General features: G+C 42.5%; 1 protein-coding gene across 1 annotated transcript; it reads left to right on the top strand.

Annotated features, from left to right (window-relative positions):
* Nucleotides 1–8,354: 8,354 nt before the first annotated feature.
* On the top strand, nucleotides 8,355–9,299 carry LOC146975059 (olfactory receptor 52N2-like). The gene has a single exon (XM_085796919.1). The coding sequence runs from the start codon at nucleotides 8,355–8,357 to the stop codon at nucleotides 9,297–9,299; it is 945 nt and encodes a 314-aa protein (XP_085653045.1).
* The last annotated feature ends 10,701 nt before the right edge of the window (nucleotides 9,300–20,000 follow it).

Raw genomic sequence — 20,000 nt, 5'->3', positions numbered from 1 at the left:
GTTTGAAAAATTCCTGAATTAGGAAAAAAGTTAATGCCTACTGAAATACATTGTAAACTGACAGCAGAAGAACATTGTTGAAGAATATAGATCGAGCATTAGCTGAGGAGTAGAACATGTAAACAGCGGGTTTAATGGTGTGAAATGGTTGAGCAGAGCCTCAGTAGTTTAGGATACGTGTAAAACAATGTGTTCAACATGACCAAAATGGGGAAATGTGTATTTTCAGTTTAAATAGCTAAAGAACAAAATTAACAGCAACAAGTCCATTAACTACAACAGGAAGATAGAGAGGTACATACAAAACAGTCAGACAACTGTAGGAAAAGTGTGTGTGTGTGTGTGTGTGTGTGTGTGTGTGTGTGGTAGTTAGTGTGTGTCCATTTGTGTGTGTGTGTGTGTGTGTGTGTGTGTGTGTGTGTGTGTGTGTGTGTGTGTGTGACACTGACAGACTGAGAGAGAATGTGTGTGATAGATATGAATTGTTGAAATAGCACAAAGTATGAAGGAGGAGTTAGATCCTGAAAAAGAGCGGAAGAAGTAAGAATAATAAGATAGATAGATAGATAGGTAGATAGATAGATAGATAGATAGATAGATAGATAGATAGATAGATAGATAGATAGATAGATAGATAGATAGATAGATAGATAGATAGATAGATAGATAGATAGATAGATAGATAGATAGATAGATAGATGGACAGAGAGAGAGAGACAGATAGAGAGGGTGACAGAGGGAGAAAGAGAGACAGAGAGTGAAACACACACACACACACACACACACACACAGGTAGATAGATAGACAGACAGATAGATAAATAGACAGACAGACAGATAGATAAATAGACAAACAGACAGATAGATAGATAGATAGATATAGAGAGAAGGAGAGAGGGAGAGAGAGGGAGGGAGAAGAGAGAGAGATAAGGAGAGGGAAGGATAGAGAGAGGGAGGAAGGGAAGGAGAGAGGGAAGAAGGGAGGGAGACAGAAGAGAGAGAGGGAAGGATAGAGAGAGGGAGGAAGGGAGGGAGAGAGGGAAGGATAGAGAGAGGGAGGAAGGGAGGGATTATAATTATTATCATTTAGAAGTTTATAGTATATAGTATGAATAATATCATTTCAGACAGACAGACAGACCCAGAGAGAAGAGAGAGAGACAAATAGAGAGGGTGACACAGAGAGAGAGAAAGAGAGAGAGAGAGATAGATAGATAGATAGATAGACAGACAGACAGACAGACAGACAGACAGACAGACAGACAGACAGACAGACAGACAAAGAGAGAGAGACAGATAGAGAGGGTGACACACACCCACAGATAGATAGATAGATAGATAGATAGATAGATAGATAGATAGATAGATAGATAGATAGATAGATAGATAGGTAGATAGATAGATAGATAGATAGATAGATAGATAGATAGATAGATAGATAGAGAGAGAGAGAGATAGAGAGACAGACAGACAGACAGACAGACAGACAAAGAGAGAGAGACAGATAGAGAGGGTGACACACACCCACAGATAGATAGATAGATAGATAGATAGATAGATAGATAGATAGATAGATAGATAGATAGATAGATAGATAGATAGATAGACAGAGAGATAGAGAGACAGACAGACAGACCATGCCACAGCATGGTGGCAGCTTTAACCATAGGCTTTAACTGCTCTGTGACACCCTCAAACAGATCAAATGTACGACAAATCTGTACTTAGTACGAGCAAAAGGTTTACATTTTCCGAACCATAAGACCCTGCTGAACGCGTCCGTGTCACTTTGGTGTTTCTAGAGTAAAAATTGTTGATTGTGTCGCAGGTTGGAAACTTTGGGACGTTTAGAAAATCAGCGCCTACTTTTGAATGGGAGTCAATGAGAGGAGAGAGGAAACTGGCCGCACTCAGAGGCTCCCAGTTTAAATTGTGTTCGTCTCTCTGGTTTTTTGAGCACATGAAGAGATCGAGGATGAGCTTGTCTACAAGCATGCCCGAAATTATGTGTGTAGAGTGTAATCTGTGGCCGTGCTGACAGGATAGAGAGAAAAATGTGAGAGGATTTTTAGACCCTCTGTCACTCTGCCAACTGCCAACGTCCGAACATTCCGTCCCATTGACTTTCATGTTAAATCTGAATTTTGTCAGAAATTTTAATGATTTTAAAACTATACATATATCTGAAACTGTTGAAGATATCAATAAGCTGAGATATAGCTGAATAGTTGAAAGGTTTGTGAACAGTTTAAAAGTTGAATGAAGTCTGTAGCTGAAAGTATGCTGAAGCTATTAGAGGCTGAATGAAGCAGAAGATTTGAAGAGTTTGAAGACTGTTTCAATGTATTTCCTATGAGAGAAAAATTGCACAAAAAGTTAAATATTTTAAAAAGTATAAATAATATGAAAGAGAAAAGTCATAGCAATATTGTCCTGAGAAAGCTGCACGTTTTGATATATGAATTGTTGAAATAGCACAAAGTATGAAGGAGCAGAAAACTGCTGAAAAAGGGTGGAAGAAGTAAGAATAATAATAATAATAAGTATAAAGATTTGAATAACAATAGTGTGAATGCTTGCAGCATTCACACTAATAATAATAACTAGAAAATTTCCTCTCGGGAAATTTTGAATGGGCCACGGGAGCTACTGCGGGTTGTGCCATCTCTGTCAACATGGGAATCAAACCCACGATCTTAAGGTCAAGACAGAGCTGATCAGACAGACATGATCATCTTTCTATAAGCACTGATATGGAGGAGCTGTAACCACATTAGGTTAACTGTGTGTGTGTGTGTGTGTGTGTGTGTGTGTGTGTGTGTGTGTGTGTGTGTGTGTGTGTGTGTGTGTAACTGTAATCACATGAAGCTGGCTCTAGAGTCTGTGTGTGTGTGTGTGTGTGACTGACTTGACACATAGTTAGTTAGTAGCTGCATCCTGTGTCAGTCTGATTTAGCTGTGTCTGTGTTTATAAACATTTAAACGAGCGCCAGGTGGATTGTTTATGAAGTTAACGAGCTCTGGCCTGAGGATCAAAGAGGTTACCACGGCGATAGGGGCCCCCGCAGGCTGAGACAGACAGAAACGTGGAGAAAAACAGCCATTTTCTGCCTCTAAACCGGTCTCACAATTAGGCTTAGCATGACAAAACGGTAACTCCTATCAGAACAAAACACAGATCAACGTTGCTCTAAGGACTTACTGAAAATTTCGGTACGATTTGGTGTTTCTACAGTAAATATTTTGGCGACGCTGGCAGTTTTAAAACATTAGGCCGTTCTGCTCCTCTCAGAAAATATTTGTATTGGACTCAATGAGGAGCAGGGACAGACGTGGCCGCACTCAGAGGCTGATTCTGTAAGTTCTGTAAGTCTCTCTGATATTTTGAGCACATGACATGAGAGATAACAAGTTTGTCTTACAAATTCTGAAAAAATTATGTCTGTAGAGTGTAAATTGTGGCCGTGCTCACAGTTTATCCAGAAAAAATACAGAATGTTTCTTCACTCTCTCCCACTCTAACTGATGATGTCACGCACTCTGACACGAACATTCTATGCAATACACACCCATTATGAACTCATAATTTCTCCAAAAATGATCATGGTCATTGATCAGGGATTGATCAAAAACTATATGACCTATCAAAACGTGGAGTAATACGACAATACACAAGACTTGTGTCTACTGTTTAAAGTTTAAATGGAGTCTCTAGGTGAAAGTATGCCTGAGCAGTAGACTTTTGTTAAACTCCAATGATTGGTCTTTTTCGCTCTTTTTTTCCCGCCCGTCCCATTGACTTACATGCAAAAATTTTGCGCAGTAAATCGCGACTTACGTCGCGAATAATTCGTACACTGTTGAGAAAAGTAATAGCACACCGATCCCGATCAGGACGCACATTTTGATATATAATTTGTCCTGCAACTCTTCGAGTTGCAGGACTAGTAGCGAACCGAAAGTTGGCCGGAAGTGGAAAAATAACTAGGAAAAAATCCACACAATAACAGTAGTGCCCGGGCTTCGCCCGGGCACTGGTCCCTGCAGCTATTTCATAGCTGTAGGGATCAGTGCCCGGTGCGATTGCCCGTGGCCCTAATAAGTATAAAGATTTGAATAACAATAGTGTGAATGCTTCCAGCATTCACACTAATAATAAGAAAAAATCCACACAATAACAGTAGTGCCCGGGCTTCGCCCGGGCACTGGTCCCTGCAGCTATTTCATAGCTGTTGGGACCAGTGCCCGGGGCGATTGCCCGTGGCCCTAATAATAAGTTTAAAGAAACAAAATGGCCGAACAGAATAACAATACTGTGAATGCTTCCAGCATTCACACTAATAACTAGAAAATTTCCTCTCGGGAAATTTTGAATGGGCCGCGGGGCTACTGCCGATTTTGCCATCTCTGTCAACATGGGAATCAAACCCACGATCTTAAGCGCAAGACAGAGCTGATCAGACAGACACATGATCATCTTTCTATAAGCACTGATATGGAGGAGCTGTAACCACATTAGGTTACCTGTGTGTGTGTGTGTGTGTGTGTGTGTGTGTGTGTGTGTGTGTGTGTGTGTGTGTGTGTGTGTGTGTGTGTGTGTGTGTGACACCAACAAGGTTTAACTTTAAAACCAGATGAAATCATGGTTTAAGTTTAAATTCTGTTGCACGTTAACTGTGTTTTAATCACATGAAGGTGTGTGTGTGTTTGTGTGTGTGTGTGTGTGTGTGTGTGACTGTAATCACATGAAGCTGGCTCTAGAGTCTGTGTGTGTGTGACTGACTTGACACATAGTTAGTTAGTAGCTGCATCCTGTGTCAGTCTGATTTAGCTGTGTCTGTGTTTATAAACATTTAAACGAGCGCCAGGTGGATTGTTTATGAAGTTAACGAGCTCTGGCCTGAGGATCAAAGAGGTTACCACGGCGATAGGGGCCCCCGCAGGCTGAGACAGACAGAAACGTGGAGAAAAAGAGCCATTTTCTGCCTCTAAACCGGTCTCACATTTAGGCTTAGCATGACAAAACGGTAACTCCTATCAGAACAAAACACAGATCAACGTTGCTCTAAGGACTTACTGAAAATTTCGGTACGATTTGGTGTTTCTACAGTAAATATTTTGGCGACGCTGGCAGTTTTAAAACATCAGGCCGTTCTGCTCCTCTAAGAAAATATTTGTATTGGACTCAATGAGGAGCAGGGACAGACGTGGCCGCACTCAGAGGCTGATTCTGTAAGTTCTGTAAGTCTCTCTGATATTTTGAGCACATGACATGAGAGATAACAAGTTTGTCTTACAAATTCTGAAAAAATTATGTCTGTAGAGTGTAAATTGTGGCCGTGCTCACAGTTTATCCAGAAAAAATACAGAATGTTTCTTCACTCTCTCCCACTCTAACTGATGATGTCACGCACTCTGACACGAACATTCTATGCAATACACACCCATTATAAACTCATAATTTCTCCAAAAATGATCATGGTCATTGATCAGGGATTGATCAAAAACTATATGACCTATCAAAACGTGGAGTAATACGACAATACACAAGACTTTTGTCTACTGTTTAAAGTTTAAATGGAGTCTCTAGGTGAAAGTATGCCTGAGCAGTAGACTTTTGTTAAACTCCAATGATTGGTCTTTTTCGCTCTTTTTTTCCCGCCCGTCCCATTGACTTACATGCAAAAATTTTGCGCAGTAAATCGCGACTTACGTCGCGAATAATTCGTACACTGTTGAGAAAAGTAATAGCACACCGATCCCGATCAGGACGCACATTTTGATATATAATTTGTCCTGCAACTCTTCGAGTTGCAGGACTAGTAGCGAACCGAAAGTTGGCCGGAAGTGGAAAAATAACTAGAAAAAGCATTTCCAAGAATGGAAATGGTGTGACTGCTGATAGCAACTGAACGCTGTTGCAGAATTAGCAAATAGTGCAAGCTGTGATCACCATACAAATGTTAGACCAAGGTCAGAATCGAACCCACATCCTCATGGTCATTAGACTTCCACTCTGCCTCTAGGCCACAGTGCACACACAGTTAAAGAGACTGTTGTCTGTTAATGATCTGCACACTGTCAACATCAAGAAAGCTTGAGAGTCAAGCTTGAATGACTTAGAATGAAAATGTCTGTGAATTTCAGGCTGAGCACTAACCATATGGCCACAGAGAACCTGAGTTACAATGAGCTTTATACTATGAGGAATCAAAGACTGTCCAATGACAGCTGAATAATTGGAATCAAAAGTCAAGCAATGAAGTGAAAAGACTGAGGCAGGAATCGAACCCATGACCATATGATCACTAAACCTTTCCTCTGCCACTCGGCTACAGAGAGCACACTGCTTTCAAAACTGTTGTCATTCATTGTAATGTGATGATGTGCTGCAAACTGGTATGAGTAATCAAGGAGATAACAAACACCTGTAACCAATTGAAGGCGGGGGAGGAGAGCAGAATTCAACATAACATAACAAGAGTTCTTCCCTTGGATTCGAACCAGTGACCTTAGGGTTGGAAGGCATCCACCCTAACCCCTACACTACAGTGGAGTTGTGGAGAAGAGAGGTTGAGACTTTGATGAATGTGAGATTTTTTGTGAAAAAGTTAAATATTTGAAAAAGTATAAATAGTTAAAAAGAGAAAAGTAATGCCGATAAAGTTCAAAAAAAGCTGCACGTTTTGATATATGAATTGTTGAAATAGCACAAAGTATGAAGGACTAGAAGAAGACCGTAAAAAGGCGGAAGAAAATGGCCAAACAGAAGAACAATAGTGTGACTGCTTCAGCAGTCACACTAACTAGGAAAAAATCCACACAATAACAGTAGTGCCCGGGCTTCGCCCGGGCACTGGTCCCTGCAGCTATTTCATAGCTGTTGGGACCAGTGCCCGGTGCGATTGCCCGTGGCCCTAATAATAATAAGAAGAAAAAATCCACACAATAACAGTAGTGCCCGGGCTTCGCCCGGGCACTGGTCCCTGCAGCTATTTCATAGCTGTTGGGACCAGTGCCCGGTGCGATTGCCCGCGGCCCTAATAAGAAGAAGAAAAAATCCACACAATAACAGTAGTGCCCGGGCTTCGCCCGGGCACTGGTCCCTGCAGCTATTTCATAGCTGTAGGGATCAGTGCCCGGTGCGATTGCCCGTGGCCCTAATAAGAAAGTGATCACTTATATATACGATCAGTTGCTGATGGTTCTATAAGTAATATCAAAAATAGTTGGGAAAAAGACTTTGGCTTTGGTGTTCACCTAGATGACCAGACCTGGCATAAGGTTTTATATAATGCCAAGAAAATTACTAGATCAGACAAATCACATGAAACACAGTATAAGATAATTAATAAACTGCATGTGACTCCTAAAATACGTAGCAAATATGATGACTCATGTTCTGTAGCATGCAAGAAGTGTCAAAAACAACCAGGCACTTACTTTCATTTAATGTGGTCATGTCCATTGATTAAAATATTCTGGTCTACTGTCCAAACAGAGATAGACAAGCTATGGTAATGGATCCGAAACAGTGTATTCTTGGTATCGATCTTTTGTCCTTGTCTGGTCAAACTGTCAAATTGTTGAATATTATGTTGTATGCCGCACGCCTTTCAATTCTGCATGTTTGGCTTGAGGTGCACCCGCCTAGCGGTGTGTGTGTGTGTGTGTGTGTGTGTGTGTGTGTGTGTGTGTGTGTGTTTACACCACATGCAAACTCCTTCAAGTATGAGGTGACTGACATATTAATATTTATTTATAAAACCTTTCAGCTGCTATGTGTCTCTTTCATGCATTGATCTGCAGCAGACACCCATGATGATGATGATGGTGGTGGTGATTAGGATGAGGATGATAATGCCACCTATCAACTGTCACCAAGCAACAGCTGACATGTTAGTGTGTGACACTGCTGCTCACGGCCACCGAGGCACAATATAAAAGTGTGAGCTGTCTCAGTTTGGTCCAGGGTGGTGTGTGAGTGTGTGTGTGTGTGTGTGTTTCTCAACAGAGAGATCACAGCAGAATAAATGTGGTTCTGGACTTTGACACCTACCCCAACATGCATGCACACTTAACCATGACTGAGATAATGAGCTACATATTCAGTTGAATGTGGTTAGATTTGTTGTGTGTATGTTGTGATACACCGGAGATGAGCAGCAATGTGTCTGCAGAAAGTGTGTGTGCATGTGTGTCTTCATGTGTGCCAAAGCAGAGGGGTAAACAGTGACTGTAAATGTTGCTATGATGACTAATGACTTATTAGTTGAGATATAACTGAGTGTGTGGGTTCACATGAACTCTCTTTTCACTGTGTTTAGCTGCTTTTCTCTGAGCTGTCACAGGTTCATGATGGAGAATCAGACTTTCATTACAGATATCTTAATGCTGGAGGGGTTAAAGGTAACCTCTCAGTTCTCCAGCCCTGCATTCATCCTCCTCCTCTTCATGTACATCTTCATCATGGTGTCCAACCTGGGCCTGGTGGTCCTGATCTTCAGCAGCAGGACCCTCCATCAGCCCATGTACCTGCTCCTCTGCAACATGAGTATTAATGATGCATTTGGAGCCACAATAATTATCCCTCACGTCCTCAGAGATCTGTTATTTGTCCACTCAGAGCGGTACATCCACTACATCAGCTGTGTGATTCAGGCCTTCTGTGTTCACCTCCACGCCAGCACCTCCCACACTGTGCTTATGATCATGGCCTTTGACCGCTATGTGGCCATCTGCAGCCCGCTCCGTTACGCCACCATCATGACCAACAGGATGGTGCTGAACCTATCACTCGCTGCCTGGGGAACTACCACGGTGCTGGTGTCCATCCTGTTGGGCCTCAGCATCCGCTTGTCTCGCTGCAGATCCTTTATATCCAACCTTTTCTGTGATAATGCTTCCGTCTTCAAGCTCTCCTGTGAGAGCCTCCTCATCAACCAGATCTACGGCCTCGGCTACACTGTGGTGCTGCTGGGCTCCTCCATCGGCAGTGTCACGCTCACCTACCTGAAGATCGCTGTTGTGTGCCTGGGCAGTAAAAACAAGGCGCTGAACAGCAAAGCGCTGCAGACCTGTGCCACACACTTGACTGTGTACACTATATTGCTGGTGTCGGCCTTCATCATCGTCATTCTGCACCGTTTCCCTCAGCTGTCAGACCACAGGAAAGTGGCGTCTGTGCTGGGTCACGTGGTCTTACCGGCTTTGAACTCTGTGATCTATGGGCTGCAGATCAAAGAGGTCAGACAGAGACTCACAGCTGTTCTCCACAAGAACAAAGTTGGCGTAAACTGAAAAAAACATATCAGCTGCTTCAACAATATCGTAAAATAATAATTATAGCCACTGTGTTTCAGGTTCAGCAGTAACCACTGTTCACTTCATCATAACTGTTCATCTCTCTCTGGTAACATAACTGTCTGTTTTTTTGTCTGTTTGGCCCTGAAGGTCAAAGCACTGCAACTAAACAAAACACAAAACACATCTGCATACAATAGACAAGGGAGGGGATATTAATGCCCATGTGAGAATATTTTTATTATATTGTACATTTAATTGTACAGAAAATAAACTTGATGTTAGGTGAGGAGATGCTTTGATGCTTTCCCATTGGGAGGGGCCTCAGTAAACATGTATGTACAGGCTTCACTGTTTTCTGATGATGGTGATGATATTGTTCAACAACACTGATGCAGATGTATCCTGATTGTGTTTGTGCTTTGACCTTTCAGGGCCACCGTACAAAAAAGAGCTGTAAGTTAAGTGCTCAATCCGGTTTAATCTTCCTTGTGTATTGATATTTGATTCATTAAAGTTCTTTATGTTTCTCACACATGTGTATGAACATGACTGTTTACATTACAGTGAAGTGTTAAAAGCTTCATTTAAGTATTTTCATCAGGATCCGCTTGTAATTCCAACATCCCATTATTCAGACATCACATTCCAAAAATTACTCGACATCCCATTGTTCCGACCACATTACAGCTTTTCTGAATTGGTTTGGCTCATTTCTTGAAACAGAAATTACACATTTGGCAAAACAGTCTTACAGTTCAGCACAATACCATAGGTCACTTGCAAAAGCTCATACCTCTCCCAAAACAGTTCACTCATGTCGAAACTAAATTATTTTCTCATATAAATAGTCAGAAGCCCCAAAATGCATCGTCCCTTTGGCATTGTGTGAGCACTTCAAGTCAAAATGTGTAGATGTTTTGTCACTATGGCAGAGGACCATTGAAATATCCCTCATGTCCACCTCTCAGTCTTAGCCCAGTCCTTAATTGATAATGATTACTGTACTAGTTTTTTTGTGTAGCTATCAGAATACAATTGTGGATAAAACTGGAAAAAAAAAAAGATTTTTCGGTAAGAGTAGCCTCCGAGGTTTGACATGTCACATTGCACTCATACTGCTGAAGAAATTGTAACAACTTTTATTCACATACATAAAGTAACTTCCATACATCATCAGAGTAAAAAGAACATATGTACAGCATAATATACTGTAAACACATAAACAAAAAACAAGGAAAATATATGTAGCCTACAATGCTGTAAATAAAGCTGACCACCAGCCTCGTCCTTCTGGTCGTCCTCCTCACCCTTCTGGCCGTCCACACGCTGCTGTCAGCCTGGCCACAGATTCTCGTCCAAATCACAGTGTATATTCTCCATTGCGATGCAAGGGAGATTATATAAGGGAACAGAACAAGGGAAGAAATGGCATGCATGTCCCAACCATCCCCTACACTGATCTCCTGTAATCTCATATCATGGAGCAGGGACCTCTGATTTTGAGTCTGATGCAACAGTGTAGCATCCTGTTTCACCAGTAGTGTACAGGGTTTGATTTATGCAGCAATCTTGTTAGAATGGGTTCATGCTGTATGGACCCAAAATGCAGACACAGGAGTCGAAGCAGGAGGATGACAGTTACTGGCAGGGCACAAGACAGGACAGGTCCACGGGGGACGGAAACCAGTGGAGACGGGGCTGAGCAAGGCGGAACAGGAACAGACGGCGAGTCCGGACACACTGCAGGCAGGGAAAACACTGGTGAGACAACACAGAAAAAATGGTTTGCATATGCTACAAGAGTGTAAACCAATTAAGTGGAGCCGAGCTGTTACCACTGAAGGTTTAACAACAAATTGGCGGCGAGCTTGGGGAGGGGACAGGCCTTTCAACTGTAGATGATGGCGATGAGCTGCAGCTGAGTGGAGAGTCTGATGGGAGAAGACCAGGTGACAGCCCGCCCAGCCTGGATGCAAACAAACACACATGGAGACACAGACAAGACACAGGGAAGAGAGAGACACAAGGGAACCCCTAACAGTACCCCCCCCCCAACGGGAACCTCCCAGCAACCCACGACGAAGTCACCGTCGAGGGAGTGAGGAACCCATGAGCGCTCCTTGGGCCCATACCCCTCCCAGTCCACCAGGTACTGGAGCCCCCATCCCCAACGCTGAATGTCCACCAAACACTGCACACTGAAGGCAGGATGGTCATCAATGAGGTGGGGGCTAGGAAGGAGGGGACAGGGGACAGGTGGAAACCGACTTGAGCTGCGACACATCGAAGGTGGGGTCGGGCAGGGTCAACCGGACGGTGGATGGATTTACGACCTTCTCAGTGGTGAAGGGACTGATGTAACGGGGTGACAACTTACAGGACTCGGTGGCCAATGGAACGTTGCGGGTGGACAGCAAAACGGACTGGCCCGGTTGGTGGGGTCTGGGTTAGTGACCTGGGTGCGCTCAAGGGCCATTCAAGCACTCCTCCACACCTCCCGGGCCTTCTGGATGAACTCATGCACTGATGGGACCGCTATTTCCCGTTCCTGGACCGGAAATAGGGGGGGCTGATAGCCAAGTGAAGCCTCGAATGGGGACCGGCCAGTAGCCAAACAGTTCAGGGTGTTGCAGTCGTACTCTACCCAGGGGAGGTGAGGGCTGTATGAACATGGGTTGGCGGCAGCGACACAGTGGAGGGTAAACTCCAGGAATTGATTAGACCTCTCTGCTTGCCCATTGGATTGAAGGTGATACCCAGAGGTCAGACACCAAATCAGAAGGAATACCATAAACTCAGAACATGTGGTTAACTAGGATGTTAACAGTCTCTAGATCGGTGCGGAGCTTGGGCAAGGCTAGAAAGTGAGCAGCTTTAGAGAAAGGATCCACAACCGTCAAAATGAATGTATTCCCCTTGGAGACCGGAAGGCCAGTGACAAAGCCTATAGCAATGTGTGACCAGGGTCTACCTGGGATGTGTAGGGGTTGCAGAAGTCCCACTGGGGCCTGATGAAGGGCCTTGCACCGGGCACAGACCATACAGGCTGCAACAAACTCTTGAATGTCTCTATCCAATGTCAGGCACCAGAAGGTGGAGGAGGGAGATGGTCCGGTTTATCCCGGTGTGACAGGTGAACTGGGAGGGGTGGCCCCACTTCAAAACCTGCGGACAGAGAGAGTCAGGAACAAACAAATGATTATTTGGCCCAGTATCCGGGTCAGGGTACTGTCGCTGGGCATCTCTAACTGTCCTTTCAACCTCCCAGACAAGCATGCCCACCACACGTTCAGCAGACAGAATATTTCTTGGAGCAGGGGAACTGTGGTGGGACACAAACTGGCGGGAGAGGGCGTCAGGCTTAAGGTTGGGAGAGCCAGGACGATAGGTAATGGTGAAGTCGACTGTTAAAGAACAGATCCCACCTGGTTTGGTGTGAGTTCAATCTCTTAGCTGACTGTATGTAGGAGAGGTTTTTGTGGTCAGTCCAAACGACAAAGGATTGTTCTGTCCCCTCCAGCAGATGCCGCCACTCCTCCAGTGCTAGCTTAACTGCCAACAACCCATGATTTGCAGGCCTTTGTCACAGCTTGGGTGCGTTAGGGCCTAAAACAAACAGCTTCACTTATACTAAGCAGAAAATAAAATGCAAGTGCAAATTATGTACTCATGGCTCTGGACATGAGAAGCAGCAGCACACACAAAAACAATCCACACGGACCAGGAAGAGCTTCCGCTACAAACAAGCTTGAAATATAGACTTATTTAATTTTTTTTTTGGAACAATTTCGCATTTCAGGGCTTCAATACAAGACGGACATTACATACGAGCAGCATGGAGGTATTTGGATGTTTTTGGTGTGTCTTTTTGTTACAAAGAAAAGTGGTATCCATTTGCAACCGTTATGTGGACATGCACTGCTACGCCGAGACCCCCTGTAACTCAGAGAAGGCACGGATAACTCTGAAACTTCTCCCAGCCCTTAGTCGACATGAGGGTGAGTAGATAATGAGTGCAATTTGAATTTTGGGTGAACTATCCCTTTAATGTCAAGTTGTCATAATCAGGGGACTGCGTGATGAGAGGGACTGCGTGATGACAGCGTGACTGCAACGATCGCGAGACTGTGCGAGAGACAAGATGGCAGCCTGCTGCTAGACAGCCCCGAAACAAATATATCTCGCCCGAATCTTTGTTTTTTTTCCCCCTATTTTTCAAACCGGATTACAAACACAAACCTGGATCACCTCGAGGACTACATCGACGAATACTTCAACAGTTACTGCACCATGGGCCGCTCACAGAAATCCAAAAAACCACGCACCTCGAACTCAACTGTTTCCTCGGACTCCGCTTCACCACCCGCTTCCCCCCCTTCACTGACACCACCGTGCTGCTCCGAGGTACTCAACATGTTCACAACTATAGACAATAAACTTACTGGCCTGGACGGCAGAGTCGCTCTCATCGAGACTCTCCACAAAGAATTTCAACTGCTCCGCAACAGTTTAGAGTTCAGCCAACTCCAACTAGACACACTCACACAAGAAAATAAGTCACTCCAGCATACCGTCTCATCTATGTCCACCCAGCTTTCATCCGTAACCACACAGCTTTCCTCACTCACAACGGAAAACAAAATCATGAAAGAGACAATTCTGGACCTGCAAGCACGCAGCATGAGGGACAACATGATTTTCACCGGCATCCCTGAACCACCCGCGGCCGCAGATCAACCCGAGAAAGCAGTTAAGGACTTCATGCTTAAACAGCTCAAACTTCCCATCGACACAGTCAACGACATCACTTTCCACCGCGTTCACCGTCTGGGACAGAAACACACTAACTCCACCCGACCCCGGCCGATAATCGTCAAGTTCGAGCACTTCAAGCAAAAAGAAACTGATACAGCGGCAAGGCAGACAGTTAAAAGGCACGGACTATGGCATCAATGACCAGTACCTCCAGAAATTATCCTCCGACGCAAACAACTTTTTCCCATCCGCAAGCAGATGATCAGAGACGGTAAGCGAGCAATCATTTCAGTGGACAAACTTTACATAGATGGACAGTTGCTTAAAGATAAGGACATTACTCCCTGGCTCTACTAAAGAAACCCTCCTCTCCCCCCGCTCTCCCCTCCCCTCCCCACTCCTCTGCTTCTCCTTAAACATGGGCTAAATGTATGAATGTAAATATTGTCGCACCTTTCTCAATGCACTGCTAAAAAAAAAAAAAAAAAATGCACCGCAGTTCGCTCTGTTGTTTGTTCTGTTCCTTTGCTTTGTTGTTACTGTCTTTTGTTTGTTTGGTGTCTCACTCACACACACACACACACACACACACACACACACACACACACACACACACACACACACACACACACACACACACACACACACACACACACAATCTGAACTGTTCATTTAGGAAAAAGGAAAAAAAAAAAAACTTAACCATCTCACTCCATGTCAGCATTAAAATGTATTTCATGGAATGTTCGTGGTTTTGGTACCCAGGCAAAGAAAATTAAAATATTCAATCACCTTACCTCACTCCATGCAGACATTTGCTTATTACAGGAAACACACCTCTCAGAATCAGACAATATTAAATTAAAATCATCCCAGTTTACTCACTCATTTGCATCTCATTATAATAAAAGACAAAGAGGAGTTTGTATTTTGATCAGCAAATCAGTTGCATTCACTCATAACACAACAATCACAGACCCAGAAGGACGTTTCATTATCATTAATATATCAATCAACAATAGTCACTGACAATTGGAAATCTATATGGCCCAAACACAGATGACCCATCCTTTTTTTACAACTTCTTCACTTCCATATCAAACATTTCTGACTCTCCAATAGTAATTGGCGGTGACTTCAACACAGTAATAGACCCATCAGTAGATAGATCCAACACTCCCAGCATCAAACGCACCTGGCAATCCACAGAAACAATAATCCAGTTCATGAGAGATTTTGGTCTTGGCGATAGTTGGCGTCTACAACATCCTACTACAAGAGACTATACTTTTTTTTCACCAGTCCATCACTCATACTCACGCATCGATTTCTTCCTCACCAGTAACTCAATCATCCCAAATATTTCTGATCACCTGATCCACCCCATCATCATCAGTGACCATGCCCTGTATCATTTAACTGGCACCCACCTAGTCCACACAAACCAGTCACCAGATGGCGCTTTAACATATCCCTCCTGAAAGACCCTGAATTTATCAACCTTATCAAAAGGGAGTGGGCATCCTTCCTGGAGACGAACGATTCCCCAGAGTCATCACCAACCCTTTTATGGGAAACAGGTAAAGCTGTACTAAGAGGACTAATCATCTCTCACTCTGCTTATAAGAAAAAGAAAGAAATCATACAAGAATTAGAATTAAAACAAAACATTAAACAACTTGAAACTATCAATGCCACTAATCCATCTGAAGAAAATGAGAAGAAATTAAGACAATATAAATTACAAATAAATGAAATCTTGAACAAGAAAACAAACTTTGTAATCAGTAGACTCCGGCAAGAAAACTTTCATCACAACAACAAATCTGGCAAATACCTGGCAAATCAAATAAAACGAAATAGGGAAAAAATCAGCAATCACCACTATTATCAAACTCAGCAGGGAAGCCAACAAATTCACCGGATGAAATAAATCAAACATTCAGAGATTTTTATATCAACCTGTACTCCTCAGACAATGTCGCTAAGGAAGAAGACATCAGCTCCTTTCTTTCCAACCTAGATATACCCCAACTTTCCAAAGAACAAAAACAGATATTAGACACTCCCCTAACAAGTGAAGAAATCCACTCCGCCCTCAATAGAATGCCCAATAATAAAGCACCGGGGTCCTGATGGCTTCCCTGCTGAATTTTATAAACATTTCTGGTCCACCTTAGCCCCACTTTTCCACAGAATGATAACTGAAACTCAGCAAAACTCCAAATTTTCACCTAACATGAATACAGCATCAATCATACTTCTCCTCAAACCCAATAAAGACCCCACACTGCCCTCAAGCTACCGCCCCATCTCACTCCTTAACGTTGATATAAAAATCATTAGTAAAGCACTCTCCCATAGATTAGAAGAAATAATTCCATCCATTATTCACCCGGACCAAACAGGATTTATCAAAGGAAGGAATTCATTTAACAACACACGCAGACTCTTCAATCTAATTGCACCATTCTGCCTCACCTCACCATAAAACCATTATAGCTACCTTAGACGCAGAGAAAGCCTTCGACAGAGTAAACTGGTCATTCCTCATCAAAACCCTCCATAGATTTGGCTTTGGGGAATCGTTCATTAACTGGGTCGAAAACACTGTACACTTCACCTACAGCCACAGTCATCACTAACGGACACACTTCACAAAACTTCACACTGCACAGGGGGACCAGACAAGGATGCCCACTCTCCCCCCTTTTGTTCACCATTTTCATAGAAACCCTTAGCAGCAGCAATTCGCCAAAAAACCCCCTCATAACTGGAATCCAAACGCCCAATATGCACCATAAAATCAGTCTTTATGCGGATGATATATTACTCTTTATACAGAACCCGCAATCATCACTACAAGAAGTAATCAAAGTCATCAACTCATTTTCTTATATCTCAGACTATTCTATTAACTGGAACAAATCCTCCATACTCCCACTAAACTCCAACGGTGTGGATTGTGGCAGCCCATACATTACCCATTCCCTTCTGCACAAGTCACATCACCTATCTAGGGATCCACATTTCCCCCAGGCTGTCAGAGTTGATTAATCTTAATTTCACTCCTCTACTCAAAACAATAAACGATGATCTCCAGCGATGGTTGAACCTCCCACTATCCATATTAGGCAGAATAGCAACAGTTAAAATGACAATTCTACCCAAAATTAACTACCTCCTCTCAATGATCCCGACCTCACCCATCTCCCACCTGGTTTAATTCCCTCGATTCATCCATCAATAAGTTTTACTGGAAAAATAAACCCCCAAGAATCAAACTGGCCACCCTTCAGAAAACAAAATTATTAGGCGGACTCAATGCACCAAATTTTCACTACTATTCACTTTCAAATCAACTCCGCTATATCTACAAATGGATTCACCCCACCCAGTCAGATAATACTTGGTTAGATATAGAACAAACAGTTAGTAAGGACATCCAACTTTCAGATCTACCATTTCTCAGTCAGTCTGTTAAAAAACACCCCTGTTTCCAAAATCCCACAATATCATCCACTCTGACAGCCTGGTGGAAAATTTCACAATATCACTAACTCCACCTTGGCACCCTCACTCTTCACCCCAATTTGGCACAACCGGACTTCACCAGCAACAAACAATCACTATATTTCAGCACATGGATAGATAAAAGGAATTCACTCACCTCAAAACACATCTTCAACAATAACACTCTGGCTCCATTTCCTCTCCTAGTTCAGAACTTCGGCATCGGGAGCCAACAATTTCTACAATATCTACAGATTTCATCATCTATCAATTCAAAAATGAAAAAAAGAAAAATAAATTTAGACCTTCCTCCTTCATCCTCTACATTCATCAACATCTCCTCCTCAAAAAAAACTCCTTTCAAAAATACACAAATTATTACTACAATCCGATACAAACACTCTCCATACCCTCAATTAAATGGGAATCAGATCTCTCCATTGCTCCCGATGCCGACTTCTGGTCTCAAATCTGTCAAAACATTTATTTTATGACAAAAAACACCAACCTGCAGCTTATACAATACAAAATTATCCATAGAGCTCATTTAACCGGACAGAAAATGCAAAAAATGGGCTTCTCTTCTGGTACCTGTTTCACACTGCACACAAATCTGCACAGACACTTACAATCCACGCAACCTGGCACTGCACACCTGTCCAACACTTCTGGGAAAACATTATAGACAACTTATCACAAATTATGGGCTGCCACATCCCTTTATCCCCCTCCCTCTGTTTGTTAGGTGATTTATCTGCATTAAATCTGGACAATAAACACGGTCGTTTACTTCTCGTGGCGCTAACTATCGCCAAAAAAACCATCCTCATGAACTGGAAATCACGGAAGTCCATTCATATCACACACTGGAAAAATCAGATCATTGATTATATCGCCCTGGAAAATACAAACTCCTCTGACAATAATCAGGTCACCTGGGAACCATTCATCACTTTCTTACAATCATGACCTACAAAAGATAATATTAAATCATCCACCTTAGCTGTTTTCTGCCCCTCTCTTTGCCTGGGCACCAAAATACACCACACACCATACACCTCACTAAACACCTTAATGAGGTAACTTTTTTTATTTTATTTTATTTATTTACTTATTATTATTTTTATTTTTTTTTGTTTGTTTTTGTTTGTTTGTTTATTTGGTAGTTCATTACAACTAATCCATCTAAATCTTTTTATTTTTTATTTAAAACTTCTTATTTTTATTTATTATTCTGAGCTGGGTGATTATTTCTGTTTGTTTGTTTCTCATACACACCACCACTACCGTTCTCATCATAATTAACACTACCATCTATTGCCATGTTGTCATTATTGCAGTTGCTATTCTTATTATTATAAATAATTTCTTTTTCTCTTCCTTTCTGGTTTTTTTTTTTTTTTTTTTTTTTTTTTGTTTGTTTGTTTGTTTTTTGGAGGAGGGGGAAGGATAACAGACCACACTACCACTATTACTATAATAACTCCCTTTAAACTTAATCTATTAATATTAGCATTACTCGGGCCCCTGCTGGGCCAAGCATGGGGGATCTTGGCCTGTCGTCTCCTTGCCCCTCCCGGCCTCCCCCCGCCTCTCTGCCCCGGACCATTCCCGGGTGGCTCATCAGCTTTTTTAATGCACATCACACTAGCTTAGGTAAAGGAAAGGGGACACTTCATAACACCCCCTTTCCCTGGTTTTAATGCACAACATACACATTTCTTAAAATAATTAATTAATTAAAAGGGAAAAAATAAATAAATAGATAAATAAATAAAAATAATAATAATAGAATATGAAATTGCAAACACAGTTAGATATAGGGTAAGGTGTTGGGTCGCACGCAGTCCGGGGCACACGGGGTGGGGGTGGGGGGTTTTGGGGGTGTTGGGGGGGGCGGCGGGCCGGTCCCCTGCGGGTCAGCAGGGACCCGAGGTGTACTATAAACTCTATACAATAAATTCTGGGATCCCCCTCCTCATCCATCCACTCTCCATACTGTTGCCTGATCCCGTTGCGTTTTTGTTTTGTTTTTTTCCTGTTTCTCTCCCCATTTATTTATTTATTTGTTATTGTTATTTGTATTTATTTGTTTATTTTTCTACCTACCAACCTTTTCATCTCTGTCTCTTCTATACTAGAGTGTTTGGCATATTTCGCAATTTTGTCTACTCATTTCTATGTTTATTTGTTCATTTATTTTCTGTCTCTATTCAAGGCCACTAGTCATACCCCCCCCCACACACACACACACTCACACACACACACACACACACACAAACACAAAACCACAAACTGTAGTTGTTGTTATTTGCTGTTGTTTACACCTTGTTTTGTTTGTTGTCTGTCCTGTATTGTCCTGTATTGTAAAATTAAAAAAAATAAATAAATAAATAACACCAAAAAAAAAAAAAAAAAAAAAAAAAA

The sequence above is a fragment of the Trachurus japonicus genome, chromosome 14, assembly GCF_045865225.1.
Source record: "Trachurus japonicus isolate A0001 chromosome 14, Traja_1.0".
Classification (NCBI taxonomy): Eukaryota; Metazoa; Chordata; class Actinopteri; order Carangiformes; family Carangidae; genus Trachurus; species Trachurus japonicus.
Note: the sequence above shows the minus strand (reverse complement) of the source record. Positions and strands in the feature narration are given on the sequence as shown.

Coding starts and splice junctions, on each gene's coding strand:
- LOC146975059 (XM_085796919.1), top strand. CDS start 8,355: ATGATGGAGAATCAGACTTTCATTACAGATATCTTAATGCTGGAGGGG.